At 37.3% G+C, this 21,376-nt stretch overlaps 1 protein-coding gene across 5 annotated transcripts in view; it reads right to left on the bottom strand.

The window, feature by feature from the left end:
- The window catches only part of NEK5 (NIMA related kinase 5), a 33,666-nt gene that overhangs the window by 6,488 nt on the left and 5,802 nt on the right, over positions 1-21,376 (bottom strand). For 2 of the 5 annotated variants that reach the window (XM_034432213.3, XM_034432212.3), the window contains exons 8-21: positions 20,968-21,022; positions 18,182-18,382; positions 17,495-17,558; positions 16,046-16,167; positions 14,853-15,043; positions 14,683-14,749; positions 14,365-14,472; positions 11,869-11,946; positions 10,282-10,386; positions 9,122-9,199; positions 8,707-8,778; positions 5,729-5,819; positions 3,340-3,459; positions 1,964-2,101 (exon numbers count right to left, since the gene is read on the bottom strand). In XM_034432213.3, coding sequence (XP_034288104.2) covers positions 1,964-2,101; positions 3,340-3,459; positions 5,729-5,819; positions 8,707-8,778; positions 9,122-9,199; positions 10,282-10,386; positions 11,869-11,946; positions 14,365-14,472; positions 14,683-14,749; positions 14,853-15,043; positions 16,046-16,167; positions 17,495-17,558; positions 18,182-18,382; positions 20,968-21,022 — 1,490 coding nt within the window. The remainder of the gene's footprint in view (positions 1-1,963; positions 2,102-3,339; positions 3,460-5,728; positions 5,820-8,706; positions 8,779-9,121; positions 9,200-10,281; positions 10,387-11,868; positions 11,947-14,364; positions 14,473-14,682; positions 14,750-14,852; positions 15,044-16,045; positions 16,168-17,494; positions 17,559-18,181; positions 18,383-20,967; positions 21,023-21,376) is intronic. The other 3 variants (XM_060689309.2, XM_060689310.2, XM_087886861.1) reach the window with 3 other exon arrangements.

The following is a 21,376-nucleotide window of genomic DNA, read 5'->3' as shown; positions in this document are numbered from 1 at the left end:
CGCGGACCGCCTCGACAAGGCGTTCTGAGGCCTTGTTCGTCTCGTTCCAACCGGCTTCACTGGGATCAAAGGTGTCCTCGACCACCATAGGTCGGTGGATCCGTGCTTGTATTGCCTGTGCCTACGAATCACGATCTCTTCCTCCTCCGAGGCGTATTCACTGCTCATTCCACTCGCAGTGCAGCTACCACCGCTGCTTGGGCCACGCGGGCCTCCCTCGAAGAAATCTGCCGGGCAGCTACCTGGACTACTCCTGTCCCATTTATTAAGCATTACCGTGTGGATGTCTTCGCATCTGCAGAGGCTTCGTTCGGCAGGAGGGTCCTTCAGCAGGTACACCTGGCACCATGGCTCCCTAGATCGCAGGATTCCCACCCGTAGGGCTGACGAGCTTGGCTTTGTCCCACTCCTGACCCACTCTGCAGCCTTATGGGAGAAGAGGCGTTGGACTTACTGTGAACGCTGTTTCTCCGAAGGATGCAGAGTGGGTCTGCCCCTCCCACCTGCGATTGTTTCTTGGTTCCTTTTGTCATGTTGTTGGAGCCTGTCTTGCAGATCTGCATTCGTCAAACAAACTGGGATCAATGGAGGCCCAAGGAGGCGTGGCCGAAGCAATTCGACTCACTGATTGGCCTGACCAGATGGATCATCCCACTCCTGACCCACTCTGCATCCTTCGGAGAAACGGCGTTCACGGTAAGTCCAACGCCTCTTCATTGGTTACATAAGAATCTGAAATTCCTAACCAGTTTTAATGATTCATCCATTTATTCCTAATATGACTATCTATTTACTTAGAAAGTAGCATCAATAGCTTCCATGGAACTTAATTCCCAGAAACAATGAGATGAAAAATTAAAAGGATGTTATCAATAAAATATCTTTTCTCTAAAAAGTGAATGTTTTAAGTAATTTGATTATATGGCCTAATGATTGGAGGATCACTCTCTTGCCTATATAAAAAAATTCCCATTATGAAGAATTGATCATGCTAATAGAACTGCAAAAATATATTTTAAAAAATCAGGCTGCCTCATGTAAAAACCCAAGTAAATATTGCTGGTTTAAGGTTACATCATCTTTGTAATTAATATAATTGTGTGTACATATATGTATGAAGTGTGGGGAGGTATGTTACTGTGAAACTTTGCAACATTATCATTTATTGCTTACAAGCAGGCAAATTATTTTGATTTCATTTTTCTTAAGGTGACTTTTACATTCTTTGCATGCACATGACATTTAGAAATTACTTTTACAATATTTAGATACATTTGTGTCATATTTTTAATTAATTTAATTCTTCAGGTTTATTCCTCTTATCCTGGTAGAATAACCTCTCTTAGGATGAGGGTTGAGTACGCTGACTTCCCTGTGCACAATTCTCCCCTTTCCTTCTTGGAACATTCCAAATATATTCTACACCAGGAGTGCCAAACACAAGGCCCGCGGGCCAGATCCGACTCGTGATGTCAGATCAGGCCTACAGGGGCTGTCCTGGAAAATGTAAGGGGCCATCCTGCATCATGTTGGCCCGGTCTACCCAAAGCGAAGAGGAAACATTGGGCCAGCGTGGCTTCGGCCTGGTCTACCCAATGCAAAAAGGAAACATGCCAGCAGTTTGGGGAGTGGTGTCAAGCTGGCCGCGCCCACCCAGTTGGTCACACCCAACCAGTCAGCCACGCCTGCCTGGCCCCCCGAAGTCAATCACAGCCCTGATGTGGCCCTCAGTGAAATTGAGTTTGACACCCCTGTACTATACAATCCCCTAGCCGAGGACACTGCAGCAGAAATTGGGGGAGTGAGGAAATGATGGAAGAAGTATCTATTCCACTCTTCCACCTCTACATGGATATCAGCAGATACAAATCTTAGATGCTATTCTAGTTCTACTCAAGTTTCAACCTTTTATGCAGAGATATCCTTAACTTTAAATAATAAAAGATGCAAAAAAATAACTTACTAGGTTCTTCAGCTTGGCATAAGGTGTCACTGGTGCATTCTGCTTCTGCTAACATATTCATTAGAGTACTTGGTAATTTTGGGCTCCATTTTTTCCTGGGATCAGGGAACTCAGAATGTATTTCATTTACCTGGCCATCTGAGGAAAAAATGTTTCATTCCTTATAATGGTAATCCTTGACAGGTAAACCATTTGTTTAGTGACTGTTCAAAGTTACGATGCTGAAAAAATTACTTACGACTGTTTTCACACTTACAATCATTATAACATCTCTGTGGTCACGTGATAAAAATTTGGACGCTTAGCAACTGGCATATATTTATGATGGTTGCAGTGTTCCGGTGTCACGCGAGCACAAGCAAAGTCAAAGGGGTAACCAGATTCACTTTACAACCATGTTACTAACTTAATAATTGCAGCGATTTATTTAGCAACTGTGAGAAGTAGGGTCATAACATGGGGCAGAATTCACTTAACAACTGTCTTGCTTAGCAATGGAAATTTTGGGCTCAGTTGTGGTCATAAGTCAAGGACTACCTGTATGTTGAACAAAAAAATTAATATAGATTTGATCAGGGGTGGTATTCACTTACTTTCGCTACTGGTTCGCAAATGTGAGCGCACACTTGTTTTGCTTACGCACGCCACTTCCGCACATGTGCAGGATGTTCTGCACATGCGCAGAGCATCAAAAATGGGATGTGATTACATCCGGGCGGGTGGGTAGAGCCTCCCGCCGCTGCTGCTACCGGTTCGCCCAAACCAGCTGAATACCACCACTGGATTTGATCCTCTTTGTGATACATTTCCATTTTTCTTCATCCCTCCTTTTTTTCACTCCTATAAATTACTGAATTATCCTCCAACCAAGATTATATGTCCTAGATTTAACGACTGATCACTTAGTTTTGTTATGACAGATTCAAAATTACATATGATGCATCCTTGAACTTATAACTGTCGCAATCCCCCCTTATGGTCACATGATCGCATTTTGGATACTTGGTGACCAGCATGTATGACCAGGATGAATACTTTAAAGCAAAAGCACTTAAGACCTCACAGTGCTTTACTCTCTGAGCAGTTTACAGAGTCAGCCTATTGCCCCCAACAATCTGGGTCCTCATTTTACCAACCTTGGAAGGATGGAAGGCCAAGTCAACCTTGAGCTGGTGAGACTCAAACTGCTGGCAGTTGGCAGAATTAGCCTGCAATGTGCATTCTAACCACTGCGCCGCCACGGCTCTTATATCTTGAAAACTACTGAAATAATAGTTTAGATCAGAACGGAAAGCTAAGGTCTATCGCACTGCATTTCTGAAGATACAATGAACAAATTTTATTTAAAACAAAGTAAAATATTTCAGAAAGGTCACCTTCATCCATAGTATTCCATACAGATGTGATGTCTCCATTTTCTAAGAGATTCAGTAGTGTCTGTGGAGTTGAGATTTGCCAATGTTTTCTGTCATTTATCACATCTTCATTGTCAACTTCTAAGGAGAAAAATCTTTATTATTTTTTCTGAAAGGATAAAATAATGATGCTAACTATAGCTTATTCCAGTGGTGAAATCCAAAGTTTTTTACTACCGGTTCTGTGGGCATGGCTTGGTAGGCGTGGTGTGGCTTGGTGGGCATGGCTTGGTGGGTGTGGCAGTGGAAAGATACTACAAAATCCCCAGTCCCACCCCACTCCAGGGGAAGGATACTGCAAAATCCCCATTCCCTCACCTCTCCTGGGGGAAGGATATTGCAAAATCTCCATTCCCACCCCACTCTGGGGCCAGCCAGAGGTGGTATTTGCCGGTTCTCCGAAGTGCTCATAATTTTTTTTTATTTTTTTTAAAATTTGATTTATATGCCGCCCTTCTCCAAAGACTCAGGGCGGCTTACAATGTGCTCAGCAACAGCCTTCATCCTTTTCCGCTACTGGTTCTCCAGAACGTGTCAGAACCTGCTCGATTTCACTCCTGGTTTATTCATGCCATTATCTACAGATAATCCTTGATTTATAACAGTTCATTTAGTGATCAATCAAAGTTACAATGGCACTAAGTGACTGAAGACTAGTTTTCACATTTATGACCGTTGCAGCATCCCCATGGTCACGTGATCAAAATTCAGACTGTTAGCAACTGACTCATATTTTATAACGGCTGCAGTATCCTGGGGTCATGTGATCACCTTTTGTGACTTTCTGACAAGCAAGGTCCATGGCGAAGTCAGATTTATTTAAGAATTGTATTGCTAACTTAACAACTGCAGTGATTCACAACCACTGTGGCAAGAAAGGTCATAAAATGGAGCAAAACTCACTTAATAAATGCCTCACCTAGCAACATAAATTTTGCACTCAGTTGTGGTCATAAATCAAGGACTAGCTGTATTTCATCTAGGAGATTTTTTTTTTAAAAAAAGAAGTCTTATGATAAAATTTTGTTTAAAAGCCATTATTATTATGGACTAAATAATCAGTATTAAATTGTCCTGGGACTAACACACACTTTTCTCAAAACATTATCAAGATGATCAAATGCAGATTGCAGTTCCTGTATAACCAATATAGATGTAGACATTCTACAATAGGAAAGGGAGTCAGTTCTCAAAAATGTATATTTATTAAGAAACAGAGATTTGATATGGAGAAATGCAACTATTTATAATAAGAACATGATTATTGATTGATAGATTAATCAACTTTCTATGTCTGTCCATCTGTCCAAAAAAAAAAAAAAACCCCAGCAAAAAACTGACTAGCAAGCCTAACAGAAATTACTATTAAAAACACAAACAAAATCTAAATTGCAACCCCTATAAAAATAGCCTACATACACCAAAGCATCAATAAATTATCATCTGAGCTCTAGTGCCTGAGGAAAGAGCCAGGTCTTCATAGCCTTCAAAAAGCCAAGTAAGGTTAGGGTTGTCCATAGCTCTGTGGGGGAGTTGCTCCAAAAGACAGGCATCATGACAGACAAAGCATATTTTCCAAGATCTGTTAGGTGACTTTTTTTTTTCCACTAAGGGAACCCAGAACATGGGATTGGAGTCCGAAAGCATCAGGTATTGGCAATCCCACAATGCCCCTGGTCCCATGGCATGCAGGGCTTTTAAGGTCACCACCAGGCCAATCACATTCCCAGCAACCTTCCCCCCAAAACTGTCCAATACAGCTGGGTCCAGCAATGGCTTTTTAAGGAACAAATAGACCACAGCCTCCTTCAAGGCCAGAGGAATCACATCCTCCTGCAAAGAGGTATTGGCCACTGCTTGAAACCAGCTACATGTAACTTCTTGGGTAGCTACATATAATTTCCTGGGTAGCTAGGACCTACTAGGAGAGACACGATTCTAACATACAGATGGAAAGATGCAACACCCCAAGGATCCTGTCCTCTTCCTCAGGAAATAGAGTGGGGGGTTATTATTTTTTATCTTTTTAATTTTTTTTTCTATTTTCTATTTTTTACTGTTTGTAAGCCTCTTAGAGTTGCTATGAGCGAGTAGGAAGCTATATAAATGTTCTAAAATAAATACAGGTACCTACCTACCTACCTACCTACCTACCTACCTACCTACCTACACACACACACACACACACACACACACATACATACATACATACATAAACTAAGCCCAAATAATCAAACAAGACTAGGCCACAGTCAACTACTGATAACCAACATCGCTGGAGTCTAACTGCGAGTAGATCCCAGTGATTTTATCTGACTGATAACAATGTTAATAATTTCAAGAAGCATACCCATCTTCCAATGCCATAATTCCTCCTCCAGTTTTTTCTTAAAGTTTTCTCCATGTTTAAAAGTCAGTGTTTCATTAAGTTTATCATGCTGCTGAAATCAAACACACACAAAAATCTGTTTTGAAAAAATTAACTTACATTTTTTTGAAGCAGAAGCACTGAAATAACATCAGAACCAGACAAATCAAATTACTAAATATCATCTATTATATGCTTTTCAGTAAGACACTCACTGAAATAGCACATTCCGTATTTTTTGGAGTATAAGACGCATCTTTTTACCCCAAAAAATAGGGTGAAAATCTGGGTGCATCTTATAGTCTGAATGTAGCCCTGCCCAGCCTCTGAAACCTAGGTTTCAGAGGCTGGAAAAAGCCTCTGAAGCCTCCTTTTGAGAGGCTGGAAAAAAGCCTCTGAAACAGAAGTTTCAGAAGCTGAAAAAAAAGCAAGGCACAGAGCTCGCAACCAATGAACCTGTTGCTAAAGTTCACCTCTGAGAACAGTTGATTGGGGGTATTCCCGGGGGGGGGGGGGATCCACCCCCAATCAGCTTTTTTCTTATTTTCCTCTCCCAAAATTAAGCTGTGTCTTATACTCCGATGCGTCTTATAGTCCAAAAAATACAGTAATCTCTCTTCAATTTTTTATGAGAAAAAATTTCACAGAGAGGATGACATATTTTCTGTCGATCATTTTGAGAATCTCTTTTAGATAGAAATCATAACCTGATTCAAAAGTTTATTATGTGACAATCTGCACATTTTCTGTGTGACAGATACTATATTTATCCTAATTAATGGAAACATATGGTGTAACTAAAAAAGTCTATGTAGTAATACTTTATTTTATTGTATGTTTGTGGAGTTTTTTTAGATTCTGTGAGTGTCCTCCAGGAGGTTATAAAACAAATAATAGGGTTGTGCATCAATCTAGACTCCAAAAGGAAAAGATGGTTCATACTGAAAGATGATTAGATGGATATAGATGGACTAATAGATTCCACATAACAATCTGTGCATCTTGCTTCCTTCCCATCCCATCTTTTAATTATAATTTTGAATACTTTTAATTATAATTTTGTATTCTTATTGTTATGGTTTTATTGCTTTCAATGTGGTAAGATAGGCAGAGAGAGAGAGAGAGAGAGAGGAAGGAAAAAGAAAAAAGGAAAAAGAAAGAAAGAAAGAAAGAAGAGAGAGACAGAGATGGAGATGGAGACGGAGGGAGAAAGGAAGGAAGGAAGGAAGAGAGAAAGGGAAGGAAGGAAGGAAGGAAAGAAGGAAGAAAGAAAGAAAGAAAGAAAGAAAGGAAGAAAGAAAGAAAGAAAGAAAGAAAGAAAGAAAGAAAGAAAGAAAGAAAGAAAGAAAGAAAGAAGAATGGGAGGGAGGGAGGAAGGAAGGATGGATCACACACAATGTTTGCTCTAGTCAGGGCAGAGCCCTAATAACTACATAGTTATTTTTTTACATTTTGTATGGAAACATAAATCCGTTTTGCTTGCTTTGCCTAAAATTGTTATGGCAAAGATGTTTCAAATGAAAATTAAATACCAGGAGTTCAGTTGGTTACAAAAATCAGTGAAATAAATTTAAGGAAAGAACAAGCCTTTTAGTTAGAAAATCTTGCTAAGATCTAAAGACAGATATTAGTGGCAGGCGATAAACAGAAAGCCATGTTGAAAGGTTATACAAAGCTATACATAAAGAGCAGAACCAGGAGTCAAGCAAAAGTCTGGCCAGAGGGAAATTTCAATAATTATCCCTTGAAACATGACTTTTCCTAAAAATCAGATGCAGCAATAAGAGATTTTGCAGAGGAATATTGATGGTAATATCTTCTCCTATTGGAATATAAAAATTGGTAGGAAGGTTGGAAGATCTGGACCGAGAGAAGAAAATACTGACAGCTGATATAGCTGAGAAGATGTCATTATCAATAAGAAAAATGAATTTAAGCAATTCCATCTTTCAAGATAAAAAAACTCCCACTGTATTTATTTAAGTAAATTCACTCAATAAACAATGGGTGGCACAGTGCTTCAGGTTCAGAGGCAAAATGATACTTCAGAATGTACCAGCACTTAACCTAACACATGACTGTAGCTGCGTAAATTAATTCTTGGGATTGCATAGGGATTGCGTAGCTGTGGGAAAAGACAAGATCACTTTAAGAAATTGTAAACAGATACTACTTTTGCACCCTGAAGCATTTTCAAATCTGAAGTCCTGTATAACTCCAATTATCTTTATGTTTTTATTGTGCCAGCTTGTCTGTAGAAATGGTGTCAATTTCACACCTATACACAAGAACAAAGCAATTCAGCATAAAGATAATGGGAGCCTATTTTGATGGCAGCGCTTGTATTATTTTTCAGCTCAGGGTACATTCCATAGTTGTGATATCTAAAGACTTTTTCAAACAATGAGGTAGGAAGTTCCATACTGTATAACCTCAATTTTTTAAAAAAGGGAACACTGTGGAACACTCACCTTGTTTTAACACATAATCTTTATATAGGCAGGGAATCTCCATACACAGATTGATGGTCATTAACAATTTTATCATTAATTGCAAATACAGGTAGGCCTTGACTTACAACAGTTCATTTAGTAACCATTCAAAGTTACAAAACTACTGAAAAATGACTGTTTTTCCCAGTTACAACCTTTGCAGCATCTCCATGATCATGGAGATCATGTGATCAAAATTCAGATGCTTGACAACTGGTTCATATTTATGACCGTTGCTGTGTCCCAAGGTGATCACCTTTTGCGACCTTCTGACAAAGTCAATGGGAAATCCAGATTCACTTAACAACTGGGTTACAAACTTATCAACTGCAGTGATTTGCTCAGCAACTGTGGCAAGAAAAATGAGGCAAAACTCAACTTAAATGTCTCATTTACCAACAGAAATTTTGAACTCAATTGTGGTCCTAAGTCGAGGACTACCTGTGTAACTATGATCCAAAAAGATACCTCATTTTCTTCCTGGAAGTTTTCCTCATCTGCTGCATCATCTGTTAGATCAACCTGAAACTTTACACCTCCCTGAAAAATAAAATGTAAAAATATATAACTGCTGCCATAGAAAATTAATAGCTAAAATGTAAGTTAGTGCAGAGAGAGAGAGAGAAATGATCATTTCTCTTGTGCTATTGAACATAGCAACATAAAAAATGGACAATCATTTTTCTCCCTCTAGGAAGAGGGAAGAAGAAAATTAAGTAAAAAGGACAACGAACAAGGGATTTCTTTCCTTTACTTTGCTGAGATGTCCATTATAGCAAAATGAAAGAAAAAGATCCCTTGTTCTTCATTCTTTTAAGTTTAGATGATATAATACAAAGGTGGTATTATTATTTTATATAGATAAGATATGTATAAATTGAACCTTTGCTTTCTGTTGTATTTCTGGGTTGTTCTCCTGCAATCTCTGCAGTCCAATTTGTTTCAAATTTTGTTCCATGTCCTGGGGAGAGAAGAGAAGACAAAAAGCAAACTGTATATCTATTTGTACTAAAAAGATACAGTATGCAAGTATTAATAGGCAACCAAATCCAATAACAAGACTCATGGCTGGGCAGAAGGGATCTTTTATGAATGCTAAACTTTTCTACAGAATCATTTAAAAATACTTTAGTAGAGGGTGACAGATAGTAGAGGGTGACATAAATCAGGATTTACTACTACAAGAATGGGCAGTGTGATAGATGTGATAACCTAATATTACATGAATGGCACCAGAAGCGTCCCACCCTCAAGGGTTGATATTTTTGAAACTTGTTTCAGGTGATCAGATGTTTAAGGGATAAAACACGTGCCTTCAGCTTTGCAGTGGCTTAATCAATCACAGCAACCCTAAAAACCTGAACTTTTCCCCCCAATATTTTGAAAGGTTTAAACAAGCAGCATGGATCTTACATTTCTACAAGGAGTATGAGATTAATTTTACTCTTTAACCTCCAAACCCCGAAAGTAGGAAAAAAGAATCCAAGATTCTTAGCCTGCCCAATCTTGTGGCATCAGGTCATCTGGCCATGTGCCCAAAGCCCTAAACAGGAGCCAAGGTCACCCCTCCCTCAGAAAGACACAACTCTATCCTAGTAGATTTCTGATTATTTGCTGTAGATGGAAGGGGTTTGTTTTCAACCACCAGTTTTTTAACAATTCTTTCCGAATCTGTTAGCATTCTTAATCTGTGTTAATTTTGATGTAGATTTGTATTTTCAAGTTATCCCAGTATATGCCACATGCAATATTTTTATAATAGCTTGGATGGATGGATGGATGGAGGGATGGATGGAGGGATGGATGGATTGATGGACAGAACATACATACAGACAGAAAAAGCTACAGTATAACTAAAAACTTAAATTTACACTTTTCTATTAAAAAAACTTAAACAAATATATACCTGGTGGAAATTACAATAAAATCATTTATTTGTACTTTTATTTTATTCAAACAAAAATAGCGTTCTTCCCATTAATGAAGACACTGACTACAATAAATCAAAAGAAAAGTTTGTACCAAAACCAAAAGTGCTGATACCTGGACTGGTTCATTTCTTTCTTCATAATTAGTATCAGGAACAGACTGGTCCTCACTCTTCCCCTGCTTCACAATATAGGTTTTTTCCTTTAGGTTTTTATTTTCCTTTAAGATAACAGTCATAAACATAACATGTTTTAGGTTCAGCAGATGGATGTTAAGTATAATCATTAAAACTTTCTTTTACATGAAAATACTGCCAATGAAGTTTTACAATGTCATAACAAAAGAACTAAATGATTGCAGAAAACAGCATTAGAATATGGATTTCCACCCAAATAATAATATCCAAATATTATTTCTAAACTTGTGGAGTATTTGCATTAAAGCAATCTACATTTAGGATTATGCACAGTAACTTTACTGTTACTTTACTGAACTTCTAAGGAAGAAATGATAAACAGAAGATGGTTCCGGTGAGGGCAGAGAGGACAACCACAGTGGATGAAGAACCAGTGAATGGACTGACTCTTCAACAATTTCTCTCTGGAGAAGGAGTGGACTTGGATCACCGATAAGTGCTCCAGACACTTGCTTCTCATGAGGAGACCACAAAACAGTGGTCTCCAATGGGTTTAAAGCTCTGGGGGATGAGGTAATACCATCATAGCTCAAGCCATGGTTTGACACCTACAAAAGGACACAAGATTTGTATATTTCCTTTCTAATCACTTTTGGAAATTGGTTGTTTAACTATTAGGAACTTTTATAATGGCACGTTTTTACTACACTAGGAGAGTGTCTTAAAATCCTTTGAGAAATAACTTTTTAAAAAGGAGGTTTTGTGTAGGGGAGGTTATGAAAAAGAGAATTCTTAGAAGTTTACCCATGCAACCCAGAAACAAAGCTTCCATTAATATGATACTGTAAAAAAGTTGAGATCCCTCCCTCCGTATGAATGTAAGATGAAAAATTATTTTGTGTTTCTTTCAAGAATCTCTCAGTCTTTTTCAACTTAAGAAGACAAGTTTTTAATTTATTACGTTAGATTCTTATGATCACAGAAAAACATGTATAACAACTGTATGCCAGTAGCAACTGTTACTAACCATGACACCTGAATCACATAAACACAATGATAAAGCATATAAATGTATAATATCCAAATATGCTAGCACGAGTAATTAAATTACAGCATTTATATGAATGACATCATATACATATTTTGTCATCTGATACCCTTGACCCTTCCTCAGCCATCCATGTGGTACCCATTAGCCCTGCATTTGAAAGAGGCGTTTCACATTATATGTTAGCCTGAATAAATCTTCTTTGGAGCTTTGAAACAGCCACATCTTTTGCAAGGCTTGAACAGTTGCTCCAAGAGCTGTTCCTGACTGTCTCAACATTGGTGTGCATGCACAGCCACTTTTGCTTTGTGCAGTCTCATCAGAGGTGGTGTTGTCTATGCATGCACGTGCATATTCAAAACAGCAGGAACAGCTTTTGAAGCATCTATGCTAGTCTTGCAACTTTTTTAATGCTTTGAAGGAAGATCTGCTCTTTGGGTTAATATGCTTTGCAAATCATCTGATTCCAATGCTTTCCACAGCCCATCAAGTAACCATTTGGTGCAAAGAAATTTACCTTAAGTGCTTTAACACGAATTTCATTTACTTCACTCTGGTACTGTTGGCGAATTTCATGCAGCTGTTTCAGATACTCCTGCATAAAGATTTGAACAAAATGTATCTTTAGAAACAATTCTTAATATGAAAGAAAATATGCATTAAAAACACAATCTTATACAAGTTAATTCCAAACTAAGTCCCACAAAGAATTAGCTTCCCAGAAGTGTAAGAATTGGATTACAACTTTATGGAAACATGTAGGAAATGAGTATCAGTATTATGGAGGCATACTTGCTTTTTAAATTTTCTACTGTGAGCACACTGTAATCTGGCTTGTACTGACATTTTTAAAATCCCTGTAACATTTCAAATTATAAATAACTGTATAGTTTCTGTACAATTTTTTCACTCAACAATGGAACTGTATTTTGTTATGGATTAAGAGAAGTTGAATATAAATTGTATTTTAATGTTTTAAAAATGAGGAAACCATTTTTAATTGATTATAGGAGTTATACAGCTGCCCATCTCATTAAATATTAGCTGGCTCACAACAATCCAAATAAACAAAGTTAAAAATAAAAATATCCTCTTTCCCCCAAGAACTAAACCAAACAGGTTGTTTCTTTATTCCAACAGCCCTTGTAAAGAGAATTTTGGATTTAATTCGAGATGTACCTTTGTAATGCATGTTTAGTCTGATTCAACCTTCCATCTAAGACTGTAAAAAATATAGACACGATATGGGCATCAAACACTGTTACCCTCTTGCCTGTGGGCTAGATCTTGAGGATTTTTATTTATTTAGTTATTTATTTTTGATTTATATGCTGCCCTTCTCTGGAGACTCAGGGCGGCTTACAAGGCGTTAAGCAATAGCCTTCATACTTTTGTATATTTTATACAAAGTCAGCTTATTGCCCCCACAAACCGGGTCCTCATTTTACCTACCTTAGAAAGGATGGAAGGCTGAGTCAACCTTGAGCCTGGTGAGAATTGAACTCGCAGTAATTGCAGGCAGCTGGAAGCTAAATACTACTTTTAACAGTAGCATTAGTCTGCTGCACCACTCAGGCTCTTTAATTTAATTTAAAAGCGTATATGCTGTTTTGTTGCCTAACAAAAAATTTGCTTTACTATAGACTTTATAATTTTTCTTATGGCGAATGTAACTGCACATTAAAATGTAAAAAGTTATCCTGATCTTCTGTTGTGGCTTCCCCAAATCGCTCTGCAGAGAGTGCTCTTGGAAACAGCAAAAATTCTTACGTTCTTGTGGAATCCCTCCAAATAAGTGCTAAAAGCCAGTTTGAAGAGGGTAAATGTGAAAATCTTATAAGGGAAAACATGCAATACCCTCTGGAACAGACATCAGATATACCTGCAATGCTTTGCCATGGCATGTCTAAGAATGAGGGGAGGTTTGCAAAGGTTTCTATAATTAGCACATTAATCACAGGTGCAAAATAAGATGTCAATTAGAAACATGAGAAACTTATCAGTCTCTGAAATGCGCTCCCTGTAAATTCCTCATCATCTCTGCATCTGGGCATTTCCCGGGCCATGCTATGCATCTATTATTTTTATATTAAAACCCCATGCATTAGTTAAACGCAGCATTATCTTGATGCATACAGCTTCTCCCTGAGTTCTAAGACTGTGGCATGCTATTTAGACAAAGAAGGGATTTTCAAAAGCTTCTCGTATTGAAAGTTCACAAACAGTTGCCAATCAAGCTAAAATAATTTGTCCTGATCATTGTCAAATAGAAAAATAACAAAATAAGTGTATTATAAACCCATTGAAGGAGCTGTTTGAACCATATGGTTGGTTAAAACTAAATAATATAAAAATAATTTTGAATACTCCATCCTTAAACAGACACACTGAAAGAAAAATTAGGAAGAGATAGTAGAATCATAGAATTAAAATTACCTCAGAGGTAATTTAGTCTAATCTCTAGTTTATACAGTATTCACTACAACATCTATGACAGATGACCACCTAGTTTCTATTCTCTTCATAAAATACAGGTAGCCTTCAACTTACGACAATTACACAGCATTGAAAAAAATGAGTTATGACCATTTTTCACACTTACATCTGTTGCAGCATCTCCCCATGGTCATGAGATCAAAATTCAGACACTTGGCAATTGATTCATATTTATGACAATTGCAGTGTCCCTGGGTCATGTGATCCCCTCTTGCAACCTTCTGAGAAGCAAAGTCAATAAGGATGCCAGATTCACTTAACAACAGTGTCACTAACTTAACAACTGTAGCGATTCACTTAACAACTGTGGCAACAAAGGTTGTAAAATAGGGCAAATTTCACTTAATAAACGTCTCGCTTGACAAAAAGGGCTCAGTTGTGGTCATAAGGACTACCTGTAAAGACAATGTGTATATTTTTTTATGACAAAGTAATAAATACGGTACGTAGAGATGTCCATTATTCCAATCAGAGATTCTTCAGTCCATATCCAAATGCTCTGGCCAGGCTCTCTTACCTGTTCTTTCATTTCATCTTTCAGAGCATTATTACAGACTTTGAATTGTTCTTCCTTCATTTCTTGATTCTGCAGCTGACAAAACTCTGCAGAAGATGGCCGTAGCCCCTATTGGAATGCAAAATAATTAACTATTGTTAAGAGCAGTGTCAAGAAAAGGCTCTTATTTCACTTTTATGAGTTCATTACACTGAACAGAAAAATCAAAATGCAAATATTAGTTAAACTAGCATTTCATGTTAGTACCAGTAAATAAGAATAGGACTTTCAAAGTTTATTTGCTCCCATCTGTTTTCTTTGATTATAGAAATTGCTCACCAGTTGCTTCTCTACTTTTAACTTGTTTTGCTGAGCATTAAATCGTCTCTGAAGATACTCGGAAGGCCTGAAAAACATAAAAGTCATGGAAAACTCTAAACAGAAAAGAAAAGGGGCATCATGTCAAAAATCAATAGATGTTTCTATAGTCAAGGGAAAAAAAATACAACCTATGAGGTGGAGGAGGAGGTGGTTCTTGTCCTCTCTGCTTATAATACTCTTCCATTCTCTGGCCAATACTGGGATCATCATCTTGGACCAAAGCTCTCTTCTGCAAGCTTGCCAGCTTTACATAATAATGGTCATAATGTCCACACATTCTAATGACCTCTGGCTTCCCACATATTTTAAACGCAGGACCCTAGGCCAGAAAATATCAAATTTATAAAGACAACAAATCCAAAATATTGAATATTGATTAAAGCTGAATTGTTACCTCTTGTGACATTCATTTTATGAAAACAGGTTCATTCTGAGCCCAGTGAACGGAAATCAATTTTACATAAAATAGTGTGACCTGACTATTGTTCTGATAAAAAGAAACTGAGCTCTTCAATAAAAATGCTGTTTCCTCCACAGCAAAAGCAGAATGTAACAACAAAACAAGCAAATTGCTTTTCTGTATCCTATCCTTTGCTAAGCTTTAAGCATTAATCCTTCAGCTAAATATTTGAGCACTGATCCTTTATAACAACGATTGCAGTTGTTTGGCCAGGACCATACCATCCTTAGGTAAGGACTTCTATTTTGCTGTATTTATCCCCACTCCCCCCATCTCTGTTAATTTTGCTACTCTGCACCCCATAACCCTGTTGTCCAGTACTGCCCCAGCTGATTTTTGCCATCTTCTTTCTCCTGCTGCTTGATGAGGTATGCCAAGCCTCGCCCTTCGTGAGGCATTGTTGGCCTCACAAGGCCTTCCCAAGCAGTGGGAGAAAAAATACAGTTAAGGTTACTTGGGAGCAGCAGGGAGCACTTGGGGTCAGCAGAGCAGTATGGGGCAGTAGAGAAGTAGGGCAGAGAGGCCAAAAGCAAAGAGATGGTGGGAAGAAAGAAAGATGGAGGAGTTGAAGCACACCCTGCGGCCAAAAATATGGACAGGCTGACAAGCATCTGAATTGTGATTATGTGACCACGGGAGCATAGCAGTGGCTGTAATTTTGAGGACCAATCAAATACCATTCATTCAGTGCTGATGTAATTTTAAACTGTCACTGCCTGAATAGAATAGAACTTGAATAGAATACTTTATTGGCTAAGTGTGATTAGACACACAATGAATTTGTCTCCGGTGCCTACGTTCTCAGTGTACATGCAAAAGAACAAAGTAATAACCCTAACCCTAACAAAAGGTAACTTTTACCTTAATCATTGGATCCTGAATCCTTGAAGGAAAATAACATTCATTTTTATACAATAATTTTCTAGGAAGCATTTCCATCTTGATTTTTGGAGAACGATAATCATGGAGTCTTCGTTTCTGACCTTTAGAAGTTTATATAACAATAAGCTAAACAATGATTGGTTAATTACTTCTACATTTAATAAATACTAAGAAAGGGACTGACAGACTTGTAGGTTATCTCTATACTTTGCAATTGAAAAAGAGCATCGTTCCCTTGAAAATCAGCAGCATATACTGAGTTGGGAATCACTTGGTTACCACAACATACCCAGGTCTCTTCTAAATAAATGTTTTTCCATAATATATGATGTAAGGAAGTTAATCCTGAAATATATAGCATTTCTATTCTATGCTATTCACCAATTTATCAAATTCCAGTTATGTTCAATGGTTCAGTATTAAGTTCTAAGGAAGTGTTTAGTTATGCGTCACCAATGCACAATATTTATCTGAACCAAATTAATGTTCAGGTCAAACTTCTACAACAACCAGGGATTTAACTATATATAAGATGAAAAGTTCCAAGCTGCCAACATCCAACATAAAAGTTGGTTCAACTGATTTTCTTCCTGCCACCCCAACTTTGTAGAGCCATTGTCATCAACTGCTTTCTGGGAAGGATCCCTGAACAGAAACAAAAGGGATACAACCACCACAACAGATACTGTTGGATACACCACCCCAACATTAAAATCAACTTCTCTGTGGAATGAAAAGAGAAAAAACTGCTCAGTGGGATTTATTTCCTTCTTTCTCTCCAACCTCACAATTATAACCAACTTATTGCAGTAACAACTGCAGATGGGTACTTGCTTGTTTTTAAATAATATTTATTTACTAAGCATAGACCTGGATTTATTTTAATACAATTTTCTTGAAGAAAGAGTCATCCCTGACTAAAGCAATCTCAAGTTTCTTCAGTGTCCCTCATCTCTCCTATAAATCAGAAGAACCTATTAATTTTACCTTGCACAATGGAACATATCTTGAAAATACAGCTTTGAAGTTATAATCCATATTTGCTCGATTTCTGCTGCCATATTTTCCTCAATGAAAAAAAGGCATGCCGTGGTGGCACAGTGGTTAAAATGCAGCATTGCAGGTTAACTGTGCCCACTGCCAGGAGTTTGATCCTGACTGTCTCAAGGTTGACTCAGCCTTCCATCCTTTTGAGGCTGGTGAAATTAAAACCCAGATTGTTAGGGGCAATATGCTGATTCTGTAAACTGCTCAGAAAGGACTGTAAAGCATTATGGAGCCGTATATAAGTCAAAGTACTAGTGTTATTGCTATTGTTATTTTACAACATCTTCATTTCTTGAAAGTGGCCATCTCAGAATTAATCTCAGTATAAAACAAGTTTCATACATATTAATGTTCTTATTTTTAATATAAACAATCACTTGCCTGATGATGAAGCTGATGATTTTTTCCTGTGAATAACAGTATGACTAAATTCTGCCTCAATGATCTAGAAAGGAATACAACAGAATGCATTTATTTCTATGCTACCTCAAGGGTGTTTCAAGCAAATGTACCAAAAGTTAATTTATTCTAACTTAATGCAGGGAGAAACAAACAAATCTCCTTAGCATTTTTGTCCTGGGGAAACCTAGCAATACCAACTATTTTTATTTTGTAACTGAATGTAAGTGGAATTTACCTATGTATTTGAGGAAATTATAATACCACCTATCTTGCATACAGTATATAACCCTGGTCAGGTGGCAATCAACAAAAAGAGTTACATAGAAAATAAATCTATAATTGTAAAATATAAAATGAAGTTAAAATAACCATTCAACAATAACCAAGGCCCCATAACAGATTCACATCACAATTACATCTATTTTGGGCGCAACTAACATCCTGGCCCAGTGCTTGGAGCAAGTATTACTGTTCACAGTCTCCTGGAAAGTCAGCATGCTTGCAGCCCTCCAAATATCAGGAGGAATCCCATTTTACAATGAAAAGAGCCCCCCCAAAAAATCCTTCTTCCACAGAAGAACAGATAAAGAACAACACCAACAACAGATAAAGGTGTTTTGAGTGGACCAAGCAATTTTGTTTTTCTAAGCCACAAGAGATACTCACCTCAGATGGCAAATAATTCTTTATCTGCTTCTCCAAAAAGGCTTTTTTTAAAATAGAGTTAATAGAAGGGCGATCTCTTGGAGATGTTCTAAACAACTGGGATATTAACAATCTCAGATCAGAAGAATACTTCACAGACACAGGAATGAAATGGCCTCTGCAGATCTTCATTATAAGTTGGGGCAAATTGTTGCCTTCAAACTATCACATGAAAATAAAGTCAATATATTAAATCGAAACTTGATTTAAACAGAAATACACAAAAGTACTTACATAAAATAAAGGACAAATGAGGTCAGAATAGTCTTAGTCTTTTTTTTAATAGCACTGTCCAATTTATCAGGTCATTTCAGATCTACCATTTCTCACTTACGATACCTTCTGTTTCACTTATTTATGAACTACTATCCAGTTTATCAAAAAGAACTATTGTAACAGCAGTCAAAGTATGTTCTACTCGACTTTATACCCAAAAAGTCCACTATTAAAACACATCTAAAATATTGAGCCCATGTGATTATTTCACAAATGGTTGTCACTGAAAAGGATTTACACATTCTTATTTATTTAGCCTATGTCATATCATATATGGACTAGCAATACACTTAGTTTAGTAAAACACAATAAATACAAATGTCCAAAAGATCTATGTTCAAATATCAATGTCCAGGCCATCTACCATTGAAGCGCACCATCATTTATATAAAACAAAATCAGATACTGGACTGGTATATGCCCTCAGCTTACAATCAGTCACGATGTGATCGCAGTCACACTAAGTGGGGAGGATACTATGCCCCATTTATAAAGGGAGTCCCAGCAGTCGCCATGTGAGGTGTGAATCCTATTGAAGATTATCCATTGCTGACATAATAGTTTAAAGCCTGGCACCTTTTGTGTGGGGTAATTTATATGTCTACCTAAGTCTGGGCCTTCAGCAGCCTCTTTGGCTTTCCATAGAGAATCAATGTGACAGTTGTTGGGCAAATGTTGTGCAAGTGCTAGTGGGGGTTTCCTGGATTTGAGTCTTCCGGCTGATAAATGATAAAGGTCAGTATGCAGTAAGTAGCCAGTAGGAGTATACTCCTTGGTAGCAATAATAAAACAATAATTTACCCAAAGGCAAGCCAATAAGAATCTTCCATGCTATCTCTTAACTTTCCAAGATACTCCCTATTATCTCCAATCTATCTTGCCCTATCAAAATCTTGCTATTTTCTTTTCAATGATGAGAACGATATTTTTATTCTGCCTTTTTTTATATATATCACGTCAGCTTCCCAATTAATTATACTTATTTTTTAAAAAATTGAAAAAGTTAAGGGGTAGGTGTTTGGCTAACACACAAACTGTCCCCAGAGTTTCTTGTCTCTTGTTTTTAATACTGCTCATGTGGCAGCCTCTGTTTATTGTTTCAGTTGCCTCAAGTTCATGCTGAACACTGATAAAATATTACCTTGTCAGTCTAAATATTCCAGGATTTCATTTGTGCCATCAAAACAGAATTTCAACAACATCTGAGTTTTCAAAACCTCTTAATTTCCTGATTTTACTGGGAATTAAGGACAGAGTCATTCATATGACTTCACAGAGAATCACTTAAGTTAATATTTGCTCTAGAGGTGAACTGTAGGCCAACATCAACCCCAGCAAGAAAATATGACCAGATAATGTTCCTTCTCCATTATAGTTTTTCTTTAAGCTTTCTTAATTAATTCTCTATCCTTAACTCAGAAGAATTTGACTATATTGAAAGACTAACACTATCCAAAGAAATGGTGCTGGAGAAGACTCCTGCGAGTCCCTTGGACTGCAAGGTGATCAAACCGGTCAGTCCTAGAGGAGATCAACCCTAACTGCTCTTTAGAAGGCCAGAACCTGAAGATGAAACTCAAATTTTTGGTCACCTAATGAGAAGGAAGGACTCACTGGAGGAGCCTAATGCTGGGAAAGATTGAGAGCAAAAGAAGAATGGGACAGCAGAGAATGAGATGGCTGAATGGAGTCACTGAAGCAGTAGGCGTGAGCTTAAATGGACTCCAGAGGATGGTAGAGGACAGGAAAGCCTGGAGGAACGTTGTCCATGGGGTCGCGATGGGTCGGACACGACTTCGCAACTAACAACAATACCCAAACAAGTCAACATAAAAATGAGTACGAATATTCCCAGCTTTTTAAACAATGTTTGAAATTACCAGTGGTAAAATGACAGCTAACATTAAAATAGTCAGAACTGAAAACTAGGAACAGAATATGTACCAAATACAAGTTGGAGTAATTTAAAAAAAAAATTATGAAGAATACTCAAATTTATGTTGTACTTTTCATTTTACCAATGAAATCATAAGACTATACAAGCCATTCTTGATCAGCCCAAAGACTATCTAACTCCACTATTTTATTCCCACAGAGCTGACAAAGTGCTAAAAGAAACCCAGAGCAAGATAAAAATACCACAACACTGTTTTGTTCCTAACATTTTATGTCAAGACGCATATTCTTTCAATAAAACATATGTAGTCAGTATGTTTAATAGAAATTGTTGGCTTTATCAATTGTGAATTTGTCCATGTCTCTTCTGAAATTTAGACATTTAAAGAAACATTTTTAATGGAGTATTCCTTTCCATCTGAAAAGGAAAACTCAAGATGATTTTAGTACTGTAGAACTGATATCTTTCTACACTGTTCAAAATGCTAAAGGCTATATTTAATTTATGATTCTAATAGCTGTCAATAAATGATATTGATAAATATTTGGTTATGGCAGTATAAACATTTACTTACAGGATGCTTTAAAGTACACAACTCATATAACACACAGCCAAGAGACCATATATCTCTATAAGAAGAAAGTAAGAAATTAGAGGAACTGAAACAATATTTAGTAATCCAGCAAAAAACATATATCCCAACTATATGGTTATGCAAAAGTTAATTCTTAGTGTTCTGTTTAGTATTGTTTATACTATTTATTATTTTAACACATTATTATAGATCATCCTTGTTAAATAAACAGTTACTCTGATTTTGAAGTTCTGACGATTGCATCCCATGATCATGTGATCGCATTTTGGATGTTTGTCAATTGGCTCACATTTATGGCCTTTTGCCGCATCCACAGTCACGTAACCACAACTTTCAGCAGTTTTTGCCAGTATCCAGTATTTACTTCCAATTTCTGGTCCATTGAGTA

This window comes from Pantherophis guttatus, chromosome 1, assembly GCF_059756535.1.
Source record: "Pantherophis guttatus breed Tessera chromosome 1, ASM5975653v1, whole genome shotgun sequence".
Lineage (NCBI taxonomy): Eukaryota > Metazoa > Chordata > Lepidosauria > Squamata > Colubridae > Pantherophis > Pantherophis guttatus.
The sequence above is the reverse complement of the archived record's forward strand: the minus strand, read 5'-3'. Positions and strand labels throughout refer to the sequence as shown.